At 34.8% G+C, this 26,978-nt stretch overlaps 2 protein-coding genes across 7 annotated transcripts in view; both read left to right on the forward strand.

Annotated features, from left to right (window-relative positions):
* The window catches only part of RABGAP1L (RAB GTPase activating protein 1 like), a 719,423-nt gene that overhangs the window by 235,125 nt on the left and 457,320 nt on the right, over window positions 1-26,978 (forward strand). The window lies entirely within an intron of this gene.
* Window positions 15,350-20,191, forward strand: GPR52 (G protein-coupled receptor 52). The gene is made up of 2 exons (XM_029935115.1): window positions 15,350-15,872; window positions 17,083-20,191. The coding sequence occupies exon 2, from the start codon at window positions 17,304-17,306 to the stop codon at window positions 18,387-18,389; it is 1,086 nt and encodes a 361-aa protein (XP_029790975.1). The 5' UTR covers window positions 15,350-15,872; window positions 17,083-17,303; the 3' UTR covers window positions 18,390-20,191.

Consider the following 26,978-nt stretch of genomic DNA (forward strand, 5'->3'; position numbering starts at 1 on the left):
AAGTAACATTATTATTGAAATTATTATTGGTCTACTGGCAGAATTTTGCTGTGTGTTACAATCAATTAGCCATCATCATTCTCATGAAGTTCTGTAAGAACTTCCTACTTAATACCTTTGCTCTTGAACAACACCAGTAATTTCTTTTCCCTTGGGGCATGCAGCTGTCTCCAGCCTACTCAGAGCCATGTCAGGGCATAAAATCATCTTGACAGAAAGTTTTAAATTATAAATAGTCCCATAATAACATTCACCTTGGGCGGTACATTTATAAAAGGAGTTATTAAGGGAAATGTCATTCTAACCCATTACTATAACTGGATTCCTTCACATTTCTGTAGTCATCTTTTGATGCTCAGATAATGTTTGCATATGCAAGCATTTAAACAGGGCTATTGAATTTACAAGTATAAAGACATTCTAAGGATATTGGATAAATGTCTTTCTAAAATGTTCTAAAGCTTTTCTATCACAAATACATCTTCATATATGCCTTGTCCCTAGGAGAACTGTAGAGGGACTGGAGTGTTAAGACTCCAAGATCTTGATACTATTCAAAAGGCATAGCACTGGAAATACTTCCTGTATGATAAAAGAAAAGGATCAGGTTGATTTATCTCATTGTTGCCTTATAAGCAATTTCAGAATATTGGATATTGAATAGAATTCTGTGAACACTTTTTTTGGGGGGGAAATGTTGATTATAAATTATTTAATGTTAGCATTCTGAGTTTTAAATACCCAATTAATTCTAGCATCTTGTTGGCACATTTAAATTCTATGAGAATCTACTTCTAACCCAAGGTGTATTTTTTCTTTGAACAAAAGTATAGTTTCTCAGAAAAGCTTACCTCTTAAATACCTGTAGTTCTCTACAACATCTATTTTATATTGGTACGTACCGGGTTATTGCAACACCTGAGAACAGGGCTAATCGACTGAATTAAAAAAGCAATGGATGGTAACATTTGTAATACAAGTCCATGTCACCGAGCTACTTACCACACTTTAGTCTGTGTTATGACTGAATTTGTTATGACTGAATTATTGAGCTGTAGATTACTGCTGAGTTGAGGCTGGCATTGTAGAGATGCCAGTGTTAGATTAACAGGAACATTTAATCTCTGTGAATGTGTATATATATGTGTATGTATAGGTATGTGTAAACGTTCTTTCCTGTCCCCCAACTCAGTCTATAAACAGTGTTGCAAGGTGCTGCCTAGTGGACCCCCTAAAATCCGCCAAACTGCTGATTCCCACTTCAGTCTTCTAATCCAAGTTTTTAATCATACTTTCTTCTTTGATCCCAAGTCCTTTTCAATAGAGACATTTTCTTACCAGGCTTCTGCCAGTTTAGCAACATTTATTCCTCTTTTAGATATGTCTTGAAAACAACATAATAGGTTTATTCTTTCCTTTCCCAATTTCTGTCTCTTAAAAGTGATTTCAGTCAAAGGCTCAGTGTTTTTGAGTTGTTCCTTATGCTACCTAATCACTTTAGCCACTTAGCCTTGAAACTGCCTGGTGAAAAATAGAGTTGTACTGGCAGATGTAGGTCAATTCATTTGATTTCTCATTTTCTTCATTCCCCTATAACATGACCCAGGGATGGTGAGAAAGTATAATATTTTTAGCTTTCTTTTGAAAAGCTTTATATTCTGGGTGAATTTAAGCCATACTGATTTCTGTTATTTTAGGAGAATCCAGATGTTTATTTTAGATTAGTCTCTATCCTTATGAAATAACCTTTTATGTTGATATTTAGTAGGAGAGGAACACAAATGAGTTAATTTGATTTATTTAGCATATATTATTACCCTCTATCATGTGTCAGCCACTGTGCTTACCACTGAGGATAGCTGTAATGAAAGATATTTTCAGACGAGCTCATAACCTAGTAAAGAAGATAGACTCAAAGCTTTGTTCATTGGTGAATTAAATTGCTAAGTAAATTATTTTAGGCCCCTGTAACAGACTCTTAATGCTCTTGTGGTTAATACATTTCTGGTCTTAGGGTTAGAAGATTTTCATTTCATTCATTTCTGTTGACTTTTCTTCTTCCATTGTATTTTTAATGCGATCTGGAGTAAGTCATGCAATATGTTTACAATGTCAGTAATACCTGTTTATAAGGCATTATGAGATCTTTGGGGAGAAAGTGCTGGGTCAACAGAAATGTTATCTTTTCAACAAACATTTACTGAATATTGGTGATTGAAGCATTGTGTGTTAGGCTCCATGAGCAATACAAAGATAAATGAGATGATTGTCTTGGTCTAGGAGTTGACAGTGGCAATATATAGAGTGGTAATGGGGTGTGGAGGAAGTTTGTGGAGGAAGAGGTAAGAAGACATTTCTTTAGTGCTTTCATTTAAAAGCAAATGTATGTTTAAATGAGCATCTTATGGTAATTATATTCTCTTAAAAATCTTTTTCCATCTGTTCATATGATTTGTAATTAGATATTTTCCATAAGCTTAGTGGGCACTCTAGATTCAAAAATTGTTCGCTTCTTATTAACCTAGTTAAATTGTTTTCTTTAGCTTTACCTCTTTTTGACTAGTATTGCCAGAGTACTTAATTGTTATTATCAAAAGACATCTTTTGGGGTACCTGGGTAGCTGAGTCGGTTAAGTGTCCAGCTCTTGATTTTGGCTCAAGTCATGATCTCATGGTTGTGAGATTGAACCCCATATTGGCTCTGTGCTGGGCCTGGGGCCTGCTTGGGATTCTCTCTCTTCCTCTGCCCCTCCCCCATATTTGTGCTCCTGTGTGCGTGAGCGCCGGGAGCTCTCTCTGTCTCTGGGGTTGGGAGGAGACATATTTTGAATATCAACTATGTGTGTCAGGGTTTTCAACTTTGAATAATATACCACACTATTTCATGGTGAAGAGAAGTTCTTAACAGTCACTACCAATGTAGACTGTAAGTATATTTTAATGTTACCTAAATATATGGTGATATAAAATTAAACTGTATGCTTTCAGTTCTCATGATCATAATATAATAGAAACAATAAAAATATGCATTTATGGTATTAGTACCAATATAGTATGGCATTGATTTAATGCTATGGATTAGGTTTTTAGGAAAGTAAATTGCTGCTCACAGTATGAATGTGATCCTGATAGCTATGATAGTTTTTTTTTTTTTTTTTTGAGTTTGGCATAATTATGGGACCCTGTGCTTTTAGATGATTCAGTTTTTCCAGCATACTTTTCCAACTCAGTTGGAGAACTTACTTGTATGGTGTGATGTTGGGTCATGTGACCTTCACTTGGTGCATTATTTACATATTAAGCCTCTTTGTGTACCGTTTTCTCAGCCTGCAACAAATTAAGAACTAGTTGGGTCCAACACAATGGTTAATGCTTCAGTAAATGTTGGCACCAATATTGCACAACCATACTTTTGTTATGACATAGTAGTCAGATTATCAGAATCTACTTTTTTTTGAGAGAGAGGCAGAGAGAGAAAGAGAAAGAGAAAGAATACACATGAGTTAGAGAGGGGCAAAGGGAGAGGGAGACAGAAGATCTGAAGCAGGTTCTGTGCTGACAGTAGAGAGCCAGATGTGGGGCTTGAACTCATGAACCATGAGATCAGGACCTGAGCTGAAGTCAGATGCTCAACCAACTGAGCCACCTAGGCAGCTGCAGAATCTAGTTCTAGTAAAGCTTTTAGATTTTTGTGGAAATAAAATTGAAAATTAAGAAATATTAAGAGTATTCATGGATCACTAAGGATATATTCTCAAAGATTCCTTGGACTCCAGCTTGAGAAATAATACAAAATGTAGAGTATATACAGACACATAGAAACTTTATATATGTGGCATAAACCAATAGGAATTCAACAATTGTTATAAAATTAATTATGCAGGCACTACATGGATATAAATTACTACAGTGCTAAATATAACGATCAAATTATCGAATAATTTTATTTTGGAGGTATAGTCTAAGCACTTAATACAACTAGAAATTAAATTTCTTTTTCTGTTTTGAGTGCTTTTATTCCTTTTTTGATTAAAAAATTAGGAAAAACAAGATTTTGCACAAATTAAAATAAAGCAAGACATTGCAGATCATTTATCTAAAGGACAATGCCAGTTATTCATTTAATAATAGGGAACCTAACTATAATGGGCTCAGGATCAAAATAGTAGTGGTTATCACTAGTCGTCTTCTTCACCAGGTGAAGCAGGTACAGGAAGAGATTGTGGTTTTGTAAGCATCCTCTTTCTGAAGAGGCAGAAAACTCTACGGTATTTATAACAGGAGCCTTTCCATACAAACAAGTAGCGTTGCTCTCCCTTTCTGGATCTAAGGGAAATAAGGCTCACTTTCCCACTGAGCCCAGTCTGAGCCTCTCAGGTTGTCTTTACTAGCTCACAGGATAAACCACAGTTTGTTTAACAATAAGACAATTCTTTAAAAAAAAAAAAAAGCCAATTGTTTTTAGGGGAGAAATATACAAAGAAAGCAGAGGAGGTACGGAGAAACATTTATAAGGCTCTATTCCCAATCCATTCTCTTCAGTGTATAAATACTGGATAAATGTGCTATGTTAGCACTGTTTGTTACTACATTTGTTACTTGATTCTTGGCCACTAGTTATTAGAAAGGAACAAGGGAAACTATGAGAGTAAAGACCTAACCTTGATTTTCTAATGTAAAACATGCAAATCTAAAATTTTAATTTCTTAATCTGGCTATCTCTGGTTACTTCCTGGTTTAAATCCTTCAAAAACTTTACCACTGCTTATAGGGCCTTCATGAATTTTCTTCCGATAATTTTAGTATATCTCTTCATTGCACTTTACATCCCAGTGATATGGACCTATTTTCTAGACTGTGACTTTGAAAAAAATTTCCGAAACTTCACACAACATGTAGCATACAATAGCCCTTCAGTAAAATTGTAATGTAATTGAACTCTAATTGCATTAATCTGGGCAAAGCACTTTGGCAGTGAGTAGATCTTTTTGACCTTTAGTGTATTCTAGAGCAGAAGAGGAAAATTAGAGGTAAGTAGCATGTTGGAAGACCAGAACATCCAGATTTTGCATGAACTCTGGTTCAGTCAACATGCATTTATTGAGTAACCAACATTTCCTGTTACTCATGGAGTTTGGTAACTTGTATGATTATCAGAGCCACTTTGTTGATTATGTATAAAATGATGAGGAATATTAAAAATATTTAAACTGTTAGGCTGAAGTTTATTAATTTTTGTTTTGTTTTTTAATTTGGACTTTAGAGACAACTTGTAAAGATAAGGGCTTGAGTATTTCAAGTTTTCTTTTGAAAACTGAGTCATAGATGTTGCTTTTCAAGCCAAGTAAAGGTTTGATTATTTTACACTTCATGGCTTTTTTTAAAATTCTAGTTGCTATAACAACTTTGATATTTCTTTATTATTTTTAGCACTTCAGTTGCCATAACAATAAGATATCTTTAAAAAATAGCAATTTTCTTTTATAAGGGAAAAACCTCTTCCAATTAAAAATGAATTTGAATCAACATTTCTTTCCTATAATGTGAACCCATTATTTAAAATGTAATTGTGCTATTCTGTTTTCTTATAATTTTAATTGACTTTTGCAAGAGATGTATTAAGGTTCAACCTTTCCCTCTCTGTTTTTATTACTGTACAAAAATTAAAGGCAGGTGACTATCTTGAACCTTTTCTGTGACGTGCTACTAATATTTGATGGGATTGCATTGTTCTAAAAATCTTATTAAACAATATAATTTCCAGATTTGTTTCATAAAGTAAGAGAAGAACATGATTGATGGATCGCTCTTATCTGGAAGATGTAAGAAAGCTTGGAATTTCCTTTTCTCTTGTGTTATTTTTAAGTGTATTTATCATGTCTACTGCTAGACTGAAACAGTTACCACTTCACTTATCTAGAAATAACTGACAACTCAGGCCTGAGCTGTGGCATTTTATTCATAGAATAGTACTTCTGTTTACTCTTTGAGAAAAGATTTTCATAAGCTTTATTTCTGATAGTTAAGCCTTTAGAAAATTAGGGATAGCAAATTAGAAGAGGAAAGAGGAGTGCTGCTATATTTGCCATGCAAATAGAGTCAGAAAATATGAAGCTCCGTTCTTTTCTAGGTGTCTGGTTACTTGTAGAAATTAAACAGGTCTGTCTGTCTCTCTGTAAACATAAAACCTATGTATCTATATCTGTGTATACATGTATGTGGACTCTAGTAGCTGCAAAACTGTGCTGGTGATTATAAGGTGATCTTAAGACTGTGTTCTAATTGATGGTAAGAATGATGATCCCAGCCTGCCAGGCAAAATTTAATTATGTTGAGAAGTCTGAGGTTAAGAAGGCAGAGGAGATGTATATGATACATCTTATAAAGATTTAAATGTAAGATTTGATGGAGTGTAAAAAAATTTTGTTTCATTTAAAAAGAGAAAAACCTTCATTATTTGGAAATTACAGCATCCATGTAATTGAGGTTTTTATGGACTAAGCTTTGGTAATTTTTACAGTACAATGTTATATAAATTTCCTAAGATGCATGGTCATGTTCAGATAATGGACTTACATCAAAAATGTACTTTTTAAAGGGAATGTTGAGAGAGATGGCAATTCAGTTGAAAGCAGAACTGTTGTTATTAATTTCCTAGTCTTAGGTTATTTGTGGGTGTGGTTTCTTAAAGAGAAATTATTAGAAAGGATGTCTGTTGATAGTAAAGAATATGCTTACCTTTACTCTCTGAGCTCTGAATGAGCTGCTGTGTGCTTTTTTAATGGTTTACCTTCAATTTCTCGTTTTCACAACCAACTTTAAGAGGTGGGTGTTACCTCCATTTTACAGATGGAAGCTGAGATGTGTGGGAAGAACGACATACCTATGGCGTCATAGTTAATGAGTGCTGCAGCCAGCAAGCCACCCCAAATCTGGCTCATTCTAAAGCCTGTACCGTCTTCTTTAAGTCATAATCTTTCCTAGTCTTCAAGTACAATAAATGTTAAAGATAATAGCCCAACTTAAGGATAGTGAAAAGAAAGATCATAGTGTGCATGGTTTTTTTTTTCTCCCCTCTGCATACTATTTTTGACCAATTAACTTGATCTTAATTATATTTTTTATTTGTTGGTTTCCCCCACTAAGAGTGGTTCAGTTGGTTAGGTGTCCAACTTCGACTCACGTCATGATCTCATGGTTTGTGGGTTTGAGCCTTGTGTCTGGCTCTGAGCTGACAGCTTAGAGCCTGGAGCCTGCTTCAGGTTCTGTCTCCCTGTCTTTTTGCCCCTCCCCTGCTTGTGTGTGTGTGTGTGTGTGTGTGTGTGTGTGTGTGTGTGTGTGTGGTGTTCTCTCTCTCTCTCTCTTTCTCAAAAAAAAAACATAGATAAAAAATAAAAATACATATAAATTAGTATTTTTTTCCTTCATTTTCCTTGTGACTGATGGAAGATAATGAAATTTCTCAAAGTTTTTGCTTTCCTGGCCAGTTGTCTTAGATCTCGCCTAGCTGGGGCAGTCTCAAGAGTGTTGTGTAACTGGCATTTAATAGGAAGTCTTTTCTCACTCAGTGTCTCACTTGCATCTGGGCTGTTGTGTCTGTGAGTACAAACACTGAACCATGAGTCAGGTATCCTGATAGAGAGAGTGTGAAAGTAGGCACAGGATAGATTTACTTATTTTGTCTGTTCTTTTAGACATTTCAGTAGCTCTCTCTCTTGCTTTGGAGGATTCTGGTATTTTTTGCTCAAGTAGTTTAGGTATCTAATTTGGTGATTTTACATTTAAGAAATGGAATGCTTGAAACATGCAAGTGCAATCATAACTTTATCATTCTTTTTTGGCCATAAGTTACATGTATGTGAAATTACAGATCTTAAATGTCACATTTTGATGAATTTTGATATGCAAACATGCATTGTTACCCACGACTTTTGAGATAGACAATGTTTCCTATTACGTCTAAAAGTTTCCTTATACCTCTTGATGGTCAACACACATCCACATACACACCCATGAGGCAATTGTGTTCTAATTTCTTTCATCAAAAATTAGTTTTACATATTTCAGAATTTCATTGTATAGACATATCACAGTTTGCTTATCAGTTTCCATGTTGATGGATATATTGATTGTTCTCAGTTTTGGGCTATTAAAAATAAAGCTGTGAGGTGCCTGGGTGGCTTAGTCAGTTAAGCATCTGACTTCGGCTCAGGTCATGATCTCGCTGTTCAGAGTTTGAGTCCCACGTTGGGCTCTGTGCTAACAGCTCAGAGCCTAGAGCCTGTTTCAGACTCTGTATCTCCCTCTCTCTCTCTCTCTCTCTCTTCCTCTGCTCTGCTTGTACTGTCTTCTGTCTGTCTGTCTGTCTGCCTCTCTCTCTTTCTCAAAAATAAATAAACATTAGAAACATAAAAAAAAGTAAAGCTGCTATTTACATTTTTATACAGGTTTTAGTTTGATATATGTTTTCATTTCTATTGATTGGACCCAAGTAGTCATAGGGTGGATTTGTTGAATATTATAAGAAACTCCCAAAGTTTCAAAGTTTTAAAAGTTGGGCCATTTTAAAGGATATGGAGAAAAAGCGACATTCATGCTCTGCTGGTGAGAATGCAAACTGATATAGCTACTGTGGAAAACCTTATGGAGGTTTCTCAAGAAGTTAAAAATAGAACTACCCTATCACCCAACAATCATAATACTGAGTATTTATCTAAAGTATATAAAAACACTAACTTGAAGAGATACATGCACCCTTATATATGTAGCAGCATTATTTACAGTAGCCCAATTATGGAAGCAGCCCAATTATCAAGTGATTAATGGATAAAGAAGAGGTGGTGTACACACACACACACACAACAGAGGAATATTATTCATCGATAAAAAATAATGAAATCTTGCTATTTGCAGTGACATGGATGGAGCTAGAGAGTATAATGCTAAGCAAAATAAGTCAGTGGAGAAAGACAGATACCATATTTCACCCATATGTGGAACTTAAGAAACAATCAAAGAGACGAAAAAAAAGAGAGAGGTGCCAAGTAACAAACAGATTCTTCACTATAGGGAACTGATGGAGGGAATTGGGGGATGAGGAAGATAGGTGATAGGATTAAGGAGTGAACTTAATGCTGTGATGAGTACTGGGGGATGTATGGAAGTGTGGAATCACTGTGTTGTACACCTGAAACTAATATGACACTGTAAAAAATAAAAAGTTGGGCCATTTTACATTAATACTTGCAATTTTTAAGAGTTTGACTTATGCATTCTTACCAATATTCAGTATTTGCAGTGTTTTAGTTTTAGTCGTTCTAGTGGGTATATAGTGATGTATCACTGTGATTTTACTTTGCCTTTTCTTGATGACTATTGACGCTGAGTGCTTTTTCATTTTCTTGATGGCTATTTCTTCCTTTATAAAGTATATGACAGCATTTCCTCATTTTTAATTGGGTTATTTGTGTTTTTACTAATGAATCATAGGAGTCCTCATATATTTGGATACAGATTTTTTGTTAGATACATGTTTTGCTGATATTTTCCCTAGTCTTTTGATTTACTTTCTTATTTTCCTTATGCTATCTTTGGAAAAGCAGAATTTTGATTTTAAGTATAATTTATTATATTTTATTTCTATAGTTATTTTCTGTATTTTAAGAAACCTTTGTCTATTTACATGTCATGAAGATATTCTCCTTCTAGTATGTTTCTTTCAAGAAGCTTTATATTTATAGTTTTAATTTTTATGCTTATATCTGATTATTTCAATTATCTTTTTGTGTATGGCATGAGGAAGGAGTCTAAGTTCATTTTTCTTATTATCCAGATTTTTCTAGTAACATGTACTGAAAAGATATTCTTTTCCTCTTGACTTGTTTTAAAGTCTGTTAAAATTCAGTTGGTAAGTGTGAGTTTATTTTTGGGCTCTATTCTTTTTAAGTGATTTATTTGTTTATCCTTATGCCAGTCTTGATGACTGTGGCTGTATAGTAAGTCTTGAAATCAACTTGTCACCGTCTTCCAACTTTTAAGAGATCGTTTCATAGATTGTTTTAGCTACCCTAGGTCCTTTTTTGTTTATATATACATTTTAGAATCACTGAGAATCAACAAACAGCAATACATCCATAGATTAATTTGAGAAAAGCAAACATTCTTATTAATACTGTTGAGTCTTCTAATCCATAAAGGTATTATATCTGTCCGTTTACTTATGACCTTTTAATTTTGTAGTTTTCAGGGTAGAAGTCTTAAACATTTTTTATTAAATTTATCCATATGTTCTGGTTTTTGGGGGGGCTATTGTAAATGACTTGTTGTTTCAAATTTTCATTTACTATAGTTTGTTGCAAGTATCCAGAAACTCAGTGGTTTTTGTATATTGTGCTTGTATTTGGACCAGATTTATCCATTAGTTCTAATAGTCTTTGGGGTATATTTTTAAAGTGTTTCTTATGTATGTAGTCATGTCTTCCTTTTCTTGTATAGCTTAGCTATTTCTTTTTCTTGCCTGTTCCTGGCAGGGACCTCCAGTACAAAGGGAATGGAAGTGGAGAGAGCCTTCTCTTCTATCTTAAGCAGAAGGCATTTACTCTTTCACCATTAAATGTCACTCTAGCTATAGGATTTTCCATGGAGTGTCTTTATCAGATTGAGAAAGTCTTCTTGTGTAGTGCTATTCACTTAATACTTGTGAAATATTTGCAATTATTAATAACGTCTCCTACTGAAATAAAGTTAATAATGTAAACTTGCTTTCTATCCTTGAGAGATCACTAAATCAGTGGCTTGTAATATATGCTACTTAAGAGTTTTGTTTTTTTTTTTTTTTAGCATTTAGACCAAATTGCTTTGATAGAACATTTAAAATACATTGATACTGCATTTTGCAGCATTTGTCATTCTTAAAATAAGTAAATAATCATTATCTCCTTCTAGGTAGGATTTTTCAAGGCACTAGTAAAATATTCATATTAAATTGGGTTTAGGGAGAGGTACAGATGAATATTATTGCCCTTAATTTGAACATATTAGAAGGCTAATTATTCTTCCTCTACAATTTGATTATCTATTTTACAGCTTTCTTGTGAAGCTTATATGTCAATCAAGGGGGATTGCAAGGAGCTTGTGTATCCTGAGGCTTACAGAAACTGGCCTTATAGACTTTCTGAGCTATTTTTAAGTTCTTTATATTTAAAGTTCATTAAACACGTACTTGTTTAGCTCCAATTTTATGCCCATCAGTGTGTAAAGTAGTGTGTTAAGATGTAACGAAGAACAAAACAGGTATTGTTCCCTTCTTGGGGCTTGCTGTCTAGTCAGGAAGACAAAATTGAATGCAATAGGTCATTATAAATTATGATAAGTAGAGAATCTGGTCTAATCTGGGAATTCTAGGAAGGTATCTGTGAGGAAGTTAATTTGAACTAAATCTGAAGGTTGCATCTGTATTAACTAAAAGAAGTGTGACGGCATAGTAAACGACAGGTGTAAATGTCCTGAGGCAGTAGAGAACATAGTAAATATTTGTAGGACAGGGGGATGGGTAGAATAGGGTAAAGTAGAGCTAGGTTAGCTAATCCTATACAGTATAGAAAAAAGTAAGATTGGATCAGTATGTGGAGAAAAGATTTTACAGGACCTGTTAGGGTTTTATCCTAAGGGCAGTGTAAAACCACTAAATTATTTTAAAAGGGGAGCGATTTCATCTGGCTTGCATTTTGAAAGGAATATTCTGTCTGTGCATAATGGATTAAAGAGAGGCCATAGGCAGCTCATGAGGACCACAGTGGAAGCCACTACATGCGCTCCCACACAAGATAATGCGAGCTTGTTTAGGGTAGTAACAGCAGAGATAGGGAAGAGTTAATGGATGGGAGGAGTAGTTGAAGAAATAGATAAATTCTGAATGCATACACCTTTTTTGTACCTTTAAAAGTTGGTTTAAAAATCCCTTTAATTCTGTGTATGTTTACTTTTTACAGTAATTCTCCTTGATAATCATCACCTCCTGTTTATTGTATTTGCCGTTGATTCTGATGTTCCTGTCTCACTCTGCTATTTAGGTCCTGTTGAGTAGTTGCCTGAAATGCTTAGATGTTTAATAATGAAATGTTGATGCATATAAAAGAATATATAAAACAACCTAAGTACAAGTAAAAAAAACTCAAACATCTGTGATGTGTCGTCTCATAAAGGTATAGTTTTAGCTGTTAGAAGTAATTCTGAAGTATCCCAAATAAAACTTCCTCTTAGATATTTCCCAACTATCATTCATCAGTTGAAAGAGAGGGAGGTGGTTGACAATGATCGCAGTAAGAATGGCGATGATAAAATACCTGATGACCCTTGACATGAAGAGGATTATGCCTAATTTAAAAACAAACACTGATTTATGTAATGAGCTATATATGATAATATATGATATTCATGCTCATTTACGTAATGAGCTATATATGATAATATATATTAATGCTTTTGTGTTATTCAAGCTTCACATTATAAATTAGTTCCTATTACAATCAAATTAGAAAAAAAAACAGAAAAGGAGAAAAATAAGGGACCAGTAGAACAAGTCAGTGTCTAAAAAGAAGAAAATTATCTTGTTAGAACTGCTGAAGCTTTTTGTAGAAGTTGGTAGAAGGAAACAAGAAAGGTTGGTGGGTCAAAGGCTCTACTTAAACTCTCTCATATTATTATCATTTGCCTTTGGAAGCATGTACAATTATGGATTATTTAGAGTATTCATAGATTCAAATCCCTGTCAGTGGTTAGTTTTGGGAAATAAATGCGTCAAACTGAAGCGATCTAGTATTTAGATTTCCCTATGAGATTTTTATTTTTTCCATTTCTCTGATTTTGGAAATATTACATTCAAAACTATCTTAAAAATATGTAAAGCCGATCCTTGTAAAAGGTTTATTTAGAGTTTGCTAATATAGATAACTTTAATAATTGATAGTGTTTTATTTTTTGATGGTTTTATAGTAGAGCTTAGTATTAAACTCTTTTTAATATGGAGTATGGGACTTGTCTACATTCATGAATATCAAATGTAATTTTTATTTTGAATACTTATTATTATTGTAGATGAGAATGTTAGTTAAATCCAATCTTGCTTGATTTTAATGCTTTTAGAAAGTATCCCTAAAGGTCAAACTACTTCCCTTGTAAAATAGGACTTTCTAGTCTTTTGTATTGTAATTTAAATACTCTCTTTTAAACCTCAACATGATACTTATTCTACGATTGTTATTCTAACTTGTTTTATAAATTAATTCTGGTAATGAGAAATGTGCTTCCATGCTTTCTCTATTTCACCTAACCCTCTGAAGATTTAAAAAAAATTTCTTTAACATTTATTTATTTATTTATTTATTTTTAAGTCTAAGTTTTTAAGTTTATTAATCCAACTGAACAGGTTTATATATAGTGCAGCATTAGGTGGAGAGGATGCTGAATACATATTGAAAATCAAAAGAAAAATTAGCAAGACAACATCACATATTAATCAAACATAAAGACCTAGCAATCATTCTCAAAATTTCTGCAAAACTCACATTTCATTAACTTATTTGTTTATTCATTCTCTCATCAGTTATATATCTAGTACCCACCAAAATTTAGTGCCTGTGAGATGTGTTCTAACACCCAAGCCCTAGGTTATGGTGATGCAGTTTGTAAACGAGATGGGCTGGTGCTTCTTTCCCTGATTTAAAGTGGAGGGATAGAGGGGAAGAACCACACAACATTTATTTATTTTTGAAAGACAGAGAGAGACAGATCATGAACAGGGGAGGGACAGAGAGAGAGGGACACACCGAATCAGAAGCAGGCTCCAGGCTCTTAACTGTCAGCACAGAGCCCGAAGCAGGGCTCAAACCCCCAAACTGTGAGATTGTGACCTGAGCCAAAGTTGGATGCTAAATCGACCTAGCCACCCAGGAACCCCTGATGATTTTTGACAATAATATGGTCTTCCTTCCTGTAAGGCAGTTCAGCATAGAGGAAAAAATAGGGTTTTCTGTTCTTTAGAAATCATTTTTGGCATATGAAATAGTTATTTTTAGACATTACCTTACTGGCAGCCATCAGTGGAAAGGAAAGGGAAGGAGAGGGGTTCATCAATACGGTGTTATGAATGATACTTTTGACCTGTTTCAAGGCTAATTTCATGACTCTTGGAGGCAAGTTATACTTACTTACCTACTTACTTCCTTTGGAAGATGATAATGATGGGTACCTACTCCAAAAAGATTTAAGGTTTTTATAGAGAGAAAATAAATAAAGCACTTAGCATAATGCTTGGCACACAGAATGTGCTCAACAGATGTTAGTTATCTTCCATTTTCATCTTAATTTTCTTTATTTAATTCTGAAATAATTTGTAAATTAGTTCTAAGTCACTTCAAAGAAGAGTGCTGACCCCATAAGAAATACGCTTAAAACAGAAAATGTTTGCAGTAAGTCAAAATAAATGGGAATGTTTTTAACCTCCCTCAAATAAAGTAGCTTAATTCACTTTCTTCTCACTTGGGCATGGGTAGCTCAGTCACTGAATGACCAAGTTTTTTGACTCTGAGAGTTTTTCATATTAGGATAAAAAGTGGAGTAAACGGTCATTGTATTTATTTCTAATGCCTACTTTTCAGAGTTCACATTTGACCTTAAATATTTCCCTCAAATAGATTTTAGCATAGATGTGTTAGTTCCAATGCTTTGTGTATATAGTTAAATACATCAGATTCAGCAATTTAGTGTGGGTGTGGCAGGGATTAGAGAGATTATTCAATGACTTAAATTCTCTTAATCAAAATATACCTATATCTTAGGGAGTAAAAATAGTAGCTATATTACTTGAGTCCACAAAGCCTTAGCTGATTTTTAATAATTAATACGTTTTTTCTGCCAGTGAGCATTAGATTACTGCTGACTTTTTAGTGTCATTGTACCTTGTGGTAGTTTCTCTACAGGGTTTAAAGGTGTATCCAGTGTGTTTTTGTTTTGTTTTTGGTTTTTGTTTTCTTGTTTTTTACTGTCCTGTCCATAGGAATTAATATTTATAAATGCTATAAGGAGACTACCTCTAGAGATTTATACATGCCATTAATATGTTATAAGGATCGGTCAGTCCCATTGTCTTCTTTTGTCAATCTTGATCGGAGCTTGCCGAGTAAGTCTATAAGCCTGCATGTGCCTGGCAACTGTTACCTAGTGACAGTTTCAGCTGCAGTAGCCATTGGCTGTGCTGTCGATTGGGGCAGGAGGACCGAGTCACCTTTCTGATGGTGAGTTCTTCTGCATCAGCTCAGGATGAGGAGGAGAGGAGCAGGGCTCCGGCTCAGGCAGAGGCAGTGATACAGAGACTGTGAAGAACATAGCGACAGCATCTTGGTAACTGCATCACAGTAAATCGGACTTCTGAATCAAGCAGCCCAGCCTAGCAGCTGATAAGAGTGAATGTAGGTGAGAAGCATTGCCTTATTCCTGTAAGAAGAGAACAATTTTGTGATAAATGAAATTAGGAATGTGCAAGAAGGAATATCCTGTGGCTATTCTAAAAGAAGGACTTCCCTGAATGACTTGGTGGTGCACGAGAAAATAACTTTCAGAAGAATGCTTTCTGTTAAGCTGCTGCTTTGTTCCTGAAGGAAATGTTTTTATTTCTAATGCATGTGACTTCTTCAAGAGGAATGACAACAAAGACTGACAAGAAACTCTCTGAAATACCTGTACTTTTCAAAAGATTTTTGATAAATGTTAACCTGATAACGGAATGACCTTGGAAGCCTTTTGGATGGATTCTGTCCTGCAAACCTTTCAGTATTTCAAACTCTAGGATTTAAACTCATCTTGATGCTTTAGAGGTATTTTAAAATAAGACCATCTTATAACCTACCTAATACCCCCTGTATTAATTCAGCACTTGTTCCAAATAGAAAACCGAAATAGAAGAGGCATTTTCATAACATATGGCTGCTGTATAACTGCAAGTATAGCAAACAAGGTAATTTTCCACTTTCAGAAGATTTAGTCGAAGTAATGATTTAATGTGTTAATCCTCTGATGAAAGTAGGAGAGAATAGAAACAAGACTATGAAGCCTACTGGAAATGCCTAAGTAATAAATAATGGCAGTATTTCTAGTCAAATGAGCCTAGAGTATGTAGGAAAGTTTCTATTGTTGAAATTTCATATATATGTGAGGTATAGGTGTGGTTGCAAGGGTGAGAAATAACTTTGAGCTGTGTATTTCTTATTCTATTATAAGGAAGGTGGCATATCAGATAATGAAGTTATTTTCAATTATTGATGCTGAAATTAATAACATTTATTTTCCCTTTGAAAAGGAAAAAGTATAAATTATATGTAGCACTAGTAATTGTAATGGACTGAGACTGTTTTCATCCGAATGCTTTAAAGATTGCATGCAGAATTAAAACCTTACAGTGACCATATTTTGTCAGGTGTTAACCCATCGCATATTATCTTCCCTACTGGAAATACGCTTTCATTTTCTCATTAGAGTTATAGGGCATTCTGGAGTCCATTACCCCTGTTCTGCTCCTTTGTGCCCAAGTAGAGTTGAGTCTTTTATAATTGACCTTGTGTGCATGTGTGTGTGGGGATTTAGCTTTTTCAAGAAATGAAAAATAGGTTATAAAGTTGATCCACCAGCACCAAAACCTGAACTGAGCCCAAAGACACTCTTTGCCACAATGAACTTTTTCTTAGATTTGCAACTAGGTAGATCTTAGATCTTAATTATTTGAAATGGTAAAATATGAATCCACTTCTCATGATAGATGAGGTAGGAAGCCTGAGACAATTTAAGACTCCCCCCCTCATTATTTCTGGGTGATCCCTAAGAAACTATCTTTCTAATGAGACCAAACAGCCCACAAAGTCTTTTCTTCCCTTGGCAATTGAGGGCTTTTTACTTTTTACAGATTTAATTTTCCATAGTGCAAGGTAGTAAGATATCCATTTTCTCTAGAAGAGCCTTGTGTTTTCAAAAAGTTGTTTGAGAGAGCATCAGAGGAAGCTAATCAGTGGCCTTTTTCCACCTCCTTTCTAGCATACTTTCCTTTCTCCCCCTCCCAAAGTTGAGATGTGTCACTGCTGCACTGAGGCTGATGAAGAGGCTTGAGTACTCTCTGGGATGCTCGGCTCTGACAGAAGCACTGCCACTGTCTACTTGAAGCTGGTCCCGAGACACTCATGTGTAGAGTTTAACACATGCTGGACAGGGCACCTTCTTGCTGGAGCCAAGGCTACATGTTCCCTTAATTCCAAGCCATGAATGAATCCAGGTGGACTGAATGGAGCATCCTGAACATGAGCAGTGGCATTGTGAATGTGTCTGAGCGTCACTCCTGCCCACTTGGATTTGGCTACTACGGTGCGGTGGATGTGTGCATCTTTGAGACCGTTGTTATTGTCTTGCTGACCTTTCTAATCATTGCTGGGAATTTAACGGTCATCTTTGTCTTTCACTGTGCTCCACTCTTACACCATTACACTACCAGCTATTTTATTCAGACAATGGCATATGCTGATCTTTTCGTTGGAGTTAGCTGCTTGGTTCCTACTCTCTCACTTCTTCACTACTCCACAGGTATCCATGAGTCATTGACTTGCCAGGTTTTTGGATATATCATCTCGGTCCTAAAAAGCGTTTCTATGGCATGCCTTGCTTGCATAAGCGTGGATCGCTATCTTGCAATAACCAAGCCTCTTTCCTACAATCAACTGGTCACTCCTTGTCGCCTGAGAATTTGCATTATTTTAATCTGGATCTACTCTTGCCTCATTTTCTTGCCTTCCTTTTTTGGCTGGGGGAAACCTGGGTACCACGGTGACATTTTTGAATGGTGTGCCACCTCTTGGCTCACCAGTGCCTATTTTACTGGCTTTATTGTTTGTTTACTTTATGCTCCTGCTGCTTTTGTGGTCTGCTTCACTTACTTCCACATTTTCAAAATTTGCCGGCAGCACACCAAAGAGATAAATGACCGGAGGGCCCGATTTCCTAGCCGTGAGGTGGGTGCCTCTGGGGAGACTGGACACAGCCCCGATCGTCGCTACGCCATGGTTTTGTTTCGGATAACCAGTGTGTTCTACATGCTGTGGCTCCCTTATATAATTTACTTTCTTCTGGAAAGCTCCCGGGTCTTAGACAATCCAACACTGTCTTTCCTAACAACCTGGCTTGCTATAAGTAATAGTTTCTGTAACTGTGTAATATACAGCCTTTCCAACAGTGTTTTCCGGCTAGGCCTCCGAAGACTGTCCAAGACAATGTGCACATCTTGTACGTGTGTGAAGGATCAGGAAACACGAGACCCCAAACCTAGGAAACGGGCTAATTCTTGCTCCATTTGAAGAGAACTATACAGTAAATCCAATGTAATCTGACAGGGGTTTTGGAGCGTATTCTTGATTCTTCTGGAAGTTTGTCACTAGAAAATATTTACTTGAATAGTTGACTATGAGAGGGACTAAAGATTTCTTTTTTTTTTTTCCTTTTCTTTATCCACAGTGGTGGGGGAGGGAGAGCTAGAGAAATGAATGTATGGAGGTAATCTCATGAGATAACTATGGTGTGTGAGTATAAATGTACAGTAATAGCAAAATTAAGCACAGAAGATAAAAAAAAGTATTAAAAAAGTATCTCAGATCTTCCACAGGACATGAGCAAAGCCCCTCGGCATCTCTATCCTCTCTGAGCTCTCTCCTCTGTCTTTGCCTCTGATTCTGTCTGTCTCTCCCACTCTCTTTGTGTTTGTGAAAATTACTTACATAAATTGCCCTTTATAGAAAAATGCTACATATTATATATGTGGTAAAGTACAAGTGGTCTCTCCACGACGGATGCATGGTAAGCATTATATTTTATCACCTGCCACATAACCCTTTGCTTGTGTTTTTATAATATCCACAGTGCAAATTGTCTGCTATAAAAAACAACAACAGTATTTTTGTTTCTTCTGGGTAAAATTATGCATAGCCGCCCTTCACCCCCTTTCTAACAGCCTGCTATTTTTTTTCCTCCATTTTTCTTGAGCTGCACCCTTTGGTACCTTAATCCAAAAGTGTCTTAGCTGATGAAAGAATCTACTATATAAAGCAATCAGAATGTTAAATTATCTTTTCCTTCCAACAAAGGTTGTTTGAGATATTGTGTTAAATATTTTAATAGCTTTTGTATGCATTTTTATCTGGTTCCTTTCCAATTAGCTCATGTGCCCAAAGTGATGTCTTTTTTTTTATTTTTGCTATAATAAAGTTTTGTTTTTCTTTAAGGAAATTCACAAATAATTCTAATGCAGATTTCAGAGTATTCACCCAGAAGCGAGGTATTGTTCTTCAAGCCACATGGTGTGCCCCTCCCCCCTTTCCCCCTTAATAGTAAATATTAACCTTTTTGTGTTAGGTATCCAAAGCTTAGTTTTGCGTCCACCAATCATTTGTGTGATATGCATTTGCATAACTATATTTTTTACAACAAAGAAAATGTAAATTATGTGATCTGTGCCTAATGTTTTCTTAGCACAACATATAGATCAATGTTGCTGAACTCATCAACATTGGAAAAAAATATACAAAAACTTTGAAGAGAAAAATACTTTTGTGTAGTTGTTATTTAGATATTTATATTACACCAAGCTGCATTCTTAGTACTGCTGAGAATACGATATACTTAATTATTAAATACAGGTAAGAGCTGTCAATATTTCCTTTTGTAATCTGTTTTCATATGCAGAAATTAAATTAACTTATTTTTTAGTGTGCTACATGGAATTGTATAATAAATTGTCAGGGGTTTAGATGTAGCAAAATGGCATTTTGGGAATTAGTGAAGCAGGTGTGAGTGGTAAAACATCTAAATCTTACTTTTTTACTATAAGTTTCCTGCCTGACAGATATTTTAAAATTTATATCAGACTATTGAGTATTTTTCTTCTCAGCATTTTGATTTCTTTGTTCTATGAAATGCATTTAATGAACTGTGCCTATGACTTCAGATTGGAAGCCAAGTGTGTTTGCACACGAGTGGTTTGACTTCAGAGGTCCATTCGTAGTAATGTCATCATTTTATTGAGGTTGTCCTGAACCCATGTATGTTTTTAAACATGTAAGAAAGGTTTAAAATAAAGAATAAAATAGTATTCTATGTATCAAAATCAGACTTTGTTTCAGTTTCATAAAAACACTCACTTTGAATCAAAATGTAATTGTTTCACATTTCTTTGGTTTGGGTTGTTTATGTTAATTCTTGCCCTCTGTTGGCAAGTGGCATTTTGGATATTCGAATGAGCCTTTTAAGCTCAGACCAGTTAAAGGAAAATAAATTTCAAGAAAGCATAATACTAATAACGTTTCAGCTGTCACAAACAGAATAGTCAACAATATATGTATTATTTCGGAATCAGATTTTGGTTCCTTTAGTTTGGTGTGTAAATATAGCTTGAAAGGACTCAGTGGATACTCTGTAGAGAAAGTTTGAGGGTGCATTTATTACATTTTCCTCTTCTGGATTTTCCTCATGATGATAATGACAATTATGTGTCAAGTTTTAAACACTGGTGGTTTTTTTTTTTTTAACTTTTAATGTTTATTTTTGAGAGAGAGGCAGAGACAGAGACAGAATGTGAGGAGGGGTGGGGAAGAGAGACAGAGGGAGACACAGAATCCAGAGGAGGCTAGGCTCTGAGCTGTCAGCACAGAACACGACACAGGGCTCGAATTCACAAACTTTGAGATCAAGACCTGAGCTAACGTCAGACACTCAACTGACTGAGCCACCCATGCGCCCTGACAGTGTGTCGTTTTATATATGTATATATTATTTTATAACATTTAATCCTCACTATACCCCTGTCAGATAGATAACTGTTGTTCTTATTTTAGAGACAGGAAACTAAAGAAGGGTGATTGACACAGGGGCTCTCGGTTCCTCCCCACGGGTCATTTGTATTTGGCTGGGTTGGAGCCAAAGCCTACACACTTAACCACTATGTTTCACTGCTTTTCTGTTTTTCTTTTTCCTCAAAAGCCTTCACACCTTTGTACCTATGTCTGTACCTTTTCCTTGCAAATTTCTCTGAGTTTTCTTTCTTTTTCTTCACTTAAATCTTTTGCTGTAGTCCTTTCCATACCTCGTGATATCTTTTCCCTCAATCTTACAAATATCTTTTATTAAACAGCAATCTGGGAAGCCCAAACTTGCCAATTTAGTCTGTAATCACACTGAAACCCTGGGCATAGCATTTCCTTGACATTGCCTTTTTTTATTTTTGTTAAGTTTTTGTTGAATAGTTTCTTCAGATCTCTGTAAATTTCCTGTTGAAGAAAATTTTTTTGAGGAAGGTGAGTGGAGAAGAAAAGTGTTACCACATTCTAAACATTTTCTATGTGTCAGGAGCCATGCAGAACACATAGGTTACATTAGCTTGTTTAGTCCTCAAATCTAGCCCAACAGGAAGGTACAGGTCTCTGGATTTCAGTCCAGGTTTCATACACTGGAAAAGCAAGGGGAGCCTATAAGGCAAATTCTAGGTTTAGATTTTTCATTTATTATAATGTTTCATGTGCAACTCTCAGACAAGCCCTTTAACTTCCTTTTGACATATTTTAGTATGTGTTTATATAATAAGATAATACTTATTTTGAAACTACTCTGTCTTTTTAAAATTAGCATGTTTTAAGAATAGAAAGCATAACCATTATTCTCATCATTATATTGTATTCTGTGGTAATTATCCAATTTGGTTATAAGTGACAGCGAAACAATAATGCTGTAGTCTATTACTAAAGGTTCTATTATCTGTGAAGCTGTTTCTAAAGTTACATAGTATTGGGAGTCTTTATAACCAGCCTCCCATTGTATGAAACCTGGACTGAAATCCTGGCCTTCAGAGGCTATTTATCCCTAGGTAAGACATTGAATGTTTCAAGTTTTCAGTTTTCTCCTCGATAAAACCCAGGGACCTGTACCCTACTATTGGGCTAGATTTGAGGACTCAACCAGCTAATGTAGCCTATGTGCTCTGCCTGGCTCTTGGCACATAGAAAACATTCAGAATGTGTTAGCTCCTGTTTCATTATCTTTGTGGCTGCATATTCATTGTCACCATAGTTTCAAGATCACTAATTACAATTTAAGAAGATTACATTTTATAACAGAATGAATCCATTGAGTATAAGAGTTTCCTAAAACAGCATTTTTTTCATGTCTGTTTAAACTCAGATTTTGGCTTAAACTCCTATGTTTTTAAATATAGAAAACTTCCATAATTTCTGAAAGCTCCTTTTCCAGGAATGATTATTCATGAAGACATCATTTGACATTAAGTATAACCAGCAAGCAGTCATTGGTATGATGCTGAGATTAATTTACCTCCTTACATTATTGCATAAAATACTCTAAGCCAGTTTTCTTTTGTCAGGTTGGCAATAGCAAGAAAGGATTGTTCAGCAATGTTTGGCCATTTGTCCTTACATTTTAATGTTCTTCACTTACTAAAATGGAATTTAGGGTGTTTTGTTTTGTATAGGTTACTTGGAAGAAACAAAGATTAACTGACAGGTTCATTCTATATACAGCACTAATTTATGAGTTTAGAAATAAATGAAGTTGTCCCCTTAAAGGACTGTCCTCTGTCTCTTTCCACTGTGGAAGCTAATCATTAGATATGGGAAAGATACAGCATGTGATAAATAAAGGAGACTAAGCTGTGGGGAATTGGCCAGTGTACCGTGTTCAGGTGGGGCCATCACAACATACCAGAGCTTAGGTTACTGAGCTGATGTGATTCTAATGCATACGTTCCAACAGTTGCTCTTCTCCCTGAGCAAAACTTTATTTTTGGATTAAGAAGAATATGTAGAAAGTGGCATACCAAATGTATAGACATCGAGGAAAACAAAGTAACTAGAAAAGAAAAAGAAAACAACCAGATTCTCTTTTCAGTGTTTCTTGTAAATGAGTTTTATCTAGTGTTCATTTTGCTCTATAATTTAAAGTATTCATAACCTTGTTTAATAACATAAACGGTTGTATTTAAAAATATTAATAATGATGGGATTGGGCCTTCTTTATTAATATTCTGTTTATTTTTTTTTAGAAATGAGCATTTACTTCATTTATAATCAGAAAAACAAAATTGTTTTTATTAAAAAGAATGCTGGAAAAAAATATGCTGGGGGTGCCTGGGTGGCTCAGTGGGTTTTGTTGGACTCTTGATTTCAGCTCAGGTCATGATCTCACAGTTTATGAGATCGAGCCCCACCTTGGGCTCTGCACTGACAGTGCAGAGCCTGCTTGGGATTTTCTCTCTCCCCTACTCTCTCTCTCTCCTTCTTTCTCGCTCCAAAAAATAATAAACTTAAAAAAAAAAAAAAGAATGCTGACTAAGCAACATTTTTACATTTCACAAAAACAGTGCTTGTTGATTCTATAAGTAACATCATCTAGTCATGTCTCAGTACTGTCTTCTTTTTAAGATAGTTATATAGATTTTGGGTTTTTTTTTTTTTTACAGTTTTTATTTTAATTCTAGCTAGCTAATATATATAGTATTATATGAGTTTCAGGTGTACTATATAGTGATTCAGCAATTCCATATGTCATCCAGTGCTTATCACTGGTACACTCCTTAATCCCTGTTTAACTCAACCCTTTCCCCCTCCCTCTGTAACCATCAGTTTGTTCTCTGTAATTAAGAGTCTGGTTCTTGATTTATCTCTCCTCCCCTCTCATTTTTTCCCCTTTACTTGTTTGTTTTGTTTCTTAAATTCCACATGAGTAAGATCATATGGTATTTGTCTTTTTCTGACTTATTTTGCCTAGCTTTATATTCTCTAGCTCCATCCATGTCATTGCAGATGACAAGATTTCATTCTTTTTTATGGTTGAAGAATATTCCATTGTGTGTATATATCACATCTTTATCCATTCATCACTCGATGGATACTTGGACTTCTTCCATATCTTGGCTATTGTAAGTAATGCAATAGAGATGCATGTGTCCCTTTGAATTAGTGTTTTTGTATCCTTTGGGTAAATAGGGTAGTTCTATTTTTAACTTTTTGAGGAACTTCCATACTGATTTCTATAGTGGCTGTACCAGTTTGCATTCCCACCAACAGTATATTTCCATTGCCTTAGGGACCTATCTAGAAAAAAGTTGCTATGGCCAATGTCAGAGAAATTACTTCCTGTGTGCTTTTCTAGGATTTTTATGGTTTCAGGTCTCACTTTTAGGTCTCTCATCCATTTTGAATTTATGTTTGTGTATGGTATAAGAAAGTGGTCCAGTTTCATTCTTTTTCATGTTGCTGTCCAGTTTTCCCAGCACAATTTGTTGAAGAGATTGTCTTTTTGCCTATTGGATATTCTTTCTTGGTTTGTCAAAGATTTATTGACCACATAATTGTGGGTTCATTTCTGGGTTTTCTATCTGTTCCATTGATTTATGTGTCTATTGTTGGCCTATACCATTCTCTTTTGTTTATAACAGCTTTATGATATAATTTGAAGTCTGCAATTGTGATGCCTCCAGCTTTGCTTTTCTTTTTCAAGATTGCTTTGTCTATTTAGGGTCTTTTGTGTTTCCACACAAAATTTAGAATTTTTTGTTCTAGTTCTAAGAAAAATGCTGTTGGTATTTTGATAGGGACTGCATTAAATGTATACATTGCTTTGGGTAGTATAGACAGTTGAACAATATTCTTCCAGTTGATGAGCACGGAATATGTCTTTCCATTTTTTTATAGATAGCCTGTATAGTTTTTGATTTCTGTAATATTTATCTCATAAAAATTTTTCAGAGAAATTGCAACATTATATATTCCTGATGTATTTTTGCTTCAGTCAATTAGTTTGAAGTGTTATTTGCTGTATCCGAAATGGATCTCAGTGACTGTAGGGTTTTATAATACATCAGTGATGACACATTTTAGCATTTTGGACATCTTTAAACTTTTTTAGCATTATATTTATTTTTTTGAGAGACAGAGAGAGCACAAGCAGGAGAGGGGCAGAGAAAGGAAGACACAGAATCCAAAGCAGGCTTCAGGCTCTGAGCTGTCAACACAGAGCCTGACACAGGGCTTGAACTCAAAAACCGTGAGATCATGACCTGAGCCGAAGTCAGGTGCTTAACTGACTGAGTCACTCAGGCACCGCTGCAGTTCTCTAAATATCAGAAAAATGACCATGTATTAGGGAAATAGAGTCTAGTTGATGTGTTAACCACATTTCACAGATACACAATAGAGTCTACTTTTCCAGTTCCCCATCTTCAAAGATCATATCTATAAATAAAAAAAATTTAATTTTAGTATACTTAACATACAGTGTTACATTAGTTTCAGGTATACATATAGTGATTCAGTGATTCTATTACTCATTGTTCAGTATAATTTTTTAATGGTAACTTTTACTCTGCTTTTATATATGATTCCCCATGAAGGTGAAAAAGATGAGAGTAATAATTTCATTAGGAATCTGTTATATCTGATAGATATGAACATGAAAAACGTTTGTGATATCAGCACTATCACTGTAGTGAATGGGACCAGATGAATATTTGAGATTTTTCATTTCTAAAATTTTGCAGTGATAAATATCAAGAAATATAGAGCATAATGGTAGAATTTATTGAATGGAAATATTTTCTAAAATACGAAAACTTACCAAAATGCTACTTTATGCAAGAGAAATCACATGTATCTTTGATTTTAGAAATTTGCAGTTTATTTTGTTTTCTATTTAGGCACATTAGGCAAGTGTAAGTAAGGTTGTTGCCAGTTAAATGTGCCCAAACATACTTTCTTTATAAATTTAAAGTGGTAGCATTAATTGGGTTGGGAGACCCATGAACAAATCAAATACAAAGTTATATAGCCTGTTCTTTAAGATTAAAAATGTATCTTTGAATTTAATGCTAACCAGTGCACTGAGGGCAGTAGTGCCCTTGTGGAGGTTGCACAGGCACGAACAGTTGCTCATGTTTAAATCTGTAAAATACAGCTTCAAAACATGTACTCTACTGACATCCCTGAGAGAGTTTCAAGTTTAAAATAGATATTATCAGATCACACATTTTTGACTAATAGCCTCTTTACAGTTATTTTGTTTACAGGAATTTTATAATTAAAAATACTAAATTGGCAAAATTGGTGTTGTAAATTATAGGTTTGGAGATTAAAAGAATTTCTGAAAAAGCAGGTAAAAAAATCCTGAAAATCCTTGTTTAATGTTTTAATATATTTAAATATAATTTAAGTTAAATTGTGTGTGGATTTTTCTTATATTTATTATTTTGGCAAGGAAAGAGATGATTCAAATTTTGAGTTTTAGAATTGCTAGAAGTTATCAATATTAAAATAGAACATGGTTTCTTGTTTGTAAGAAAATAAACTTCGTATAAAGTATACCTACGTTTTTGTGAAATGTTCTTCTTGCCATAAGTTGGATTTTTAAAATGTAATTTGTGTTGAAATTAAAAATTACAGTGAAGTAGATGTTCAGTTTTTTTCTCTGTTCAAATAGACTTTAAGGAAAACGTAACATTCCAAGAATTAGTTTTCTCTCCCTACTTCTGTTGTTCCAAGGCAATTGATTTTCAATGTATTACATCACCAAGATACGAAAACTTTACTAGATTTCTAGGTATATTAATTTGGAAATAAATCTGGAAAAGTGCATTTTGAAGACTCATATTTACAACGTCATGTTACTAAATGGGTCTTGTGATAGCTTCTGTTATTTCAGTCATCAGTTTCATGTATCAGCCCTATTTCTAAATGTGATTTAACACTTACAGTTGAACAAACCTGAAATTTATTAGAAAACTAGATTTGGATTTACTTTTACGGATTCTTAAGTCCAGGACATTATCCAGTTGTATCATAGGAACATATAAAGGCATGTGTGCATGAGAGGGGCGTTTTAATGCTTTTACC

Source organism: Suricata suricatta, chromosome 3, assembly GCF_006229205.1.
Source record: "Suricata suricatta isolate VVHF042 chromosome 3, meerkat_22Aug2017_6uvM2_HiC, whole genome shotgun sequence".
Lineage (NCBI taxonomy): Eukaryota > Metazoa > Chordata > Mammalia > Carnivora > Herpestidae > Suricata > Suricata suricatta.

Bases quoted from the DNA above. Each gene is read 5' to 3' on its own strand.
- GPR52 (XM_029935115.1), top strand. From the start codon at position 17,304: ATGAATGAATCCAGGTGGACTGAATGGAGCATCCTGAACATGAGCAGT.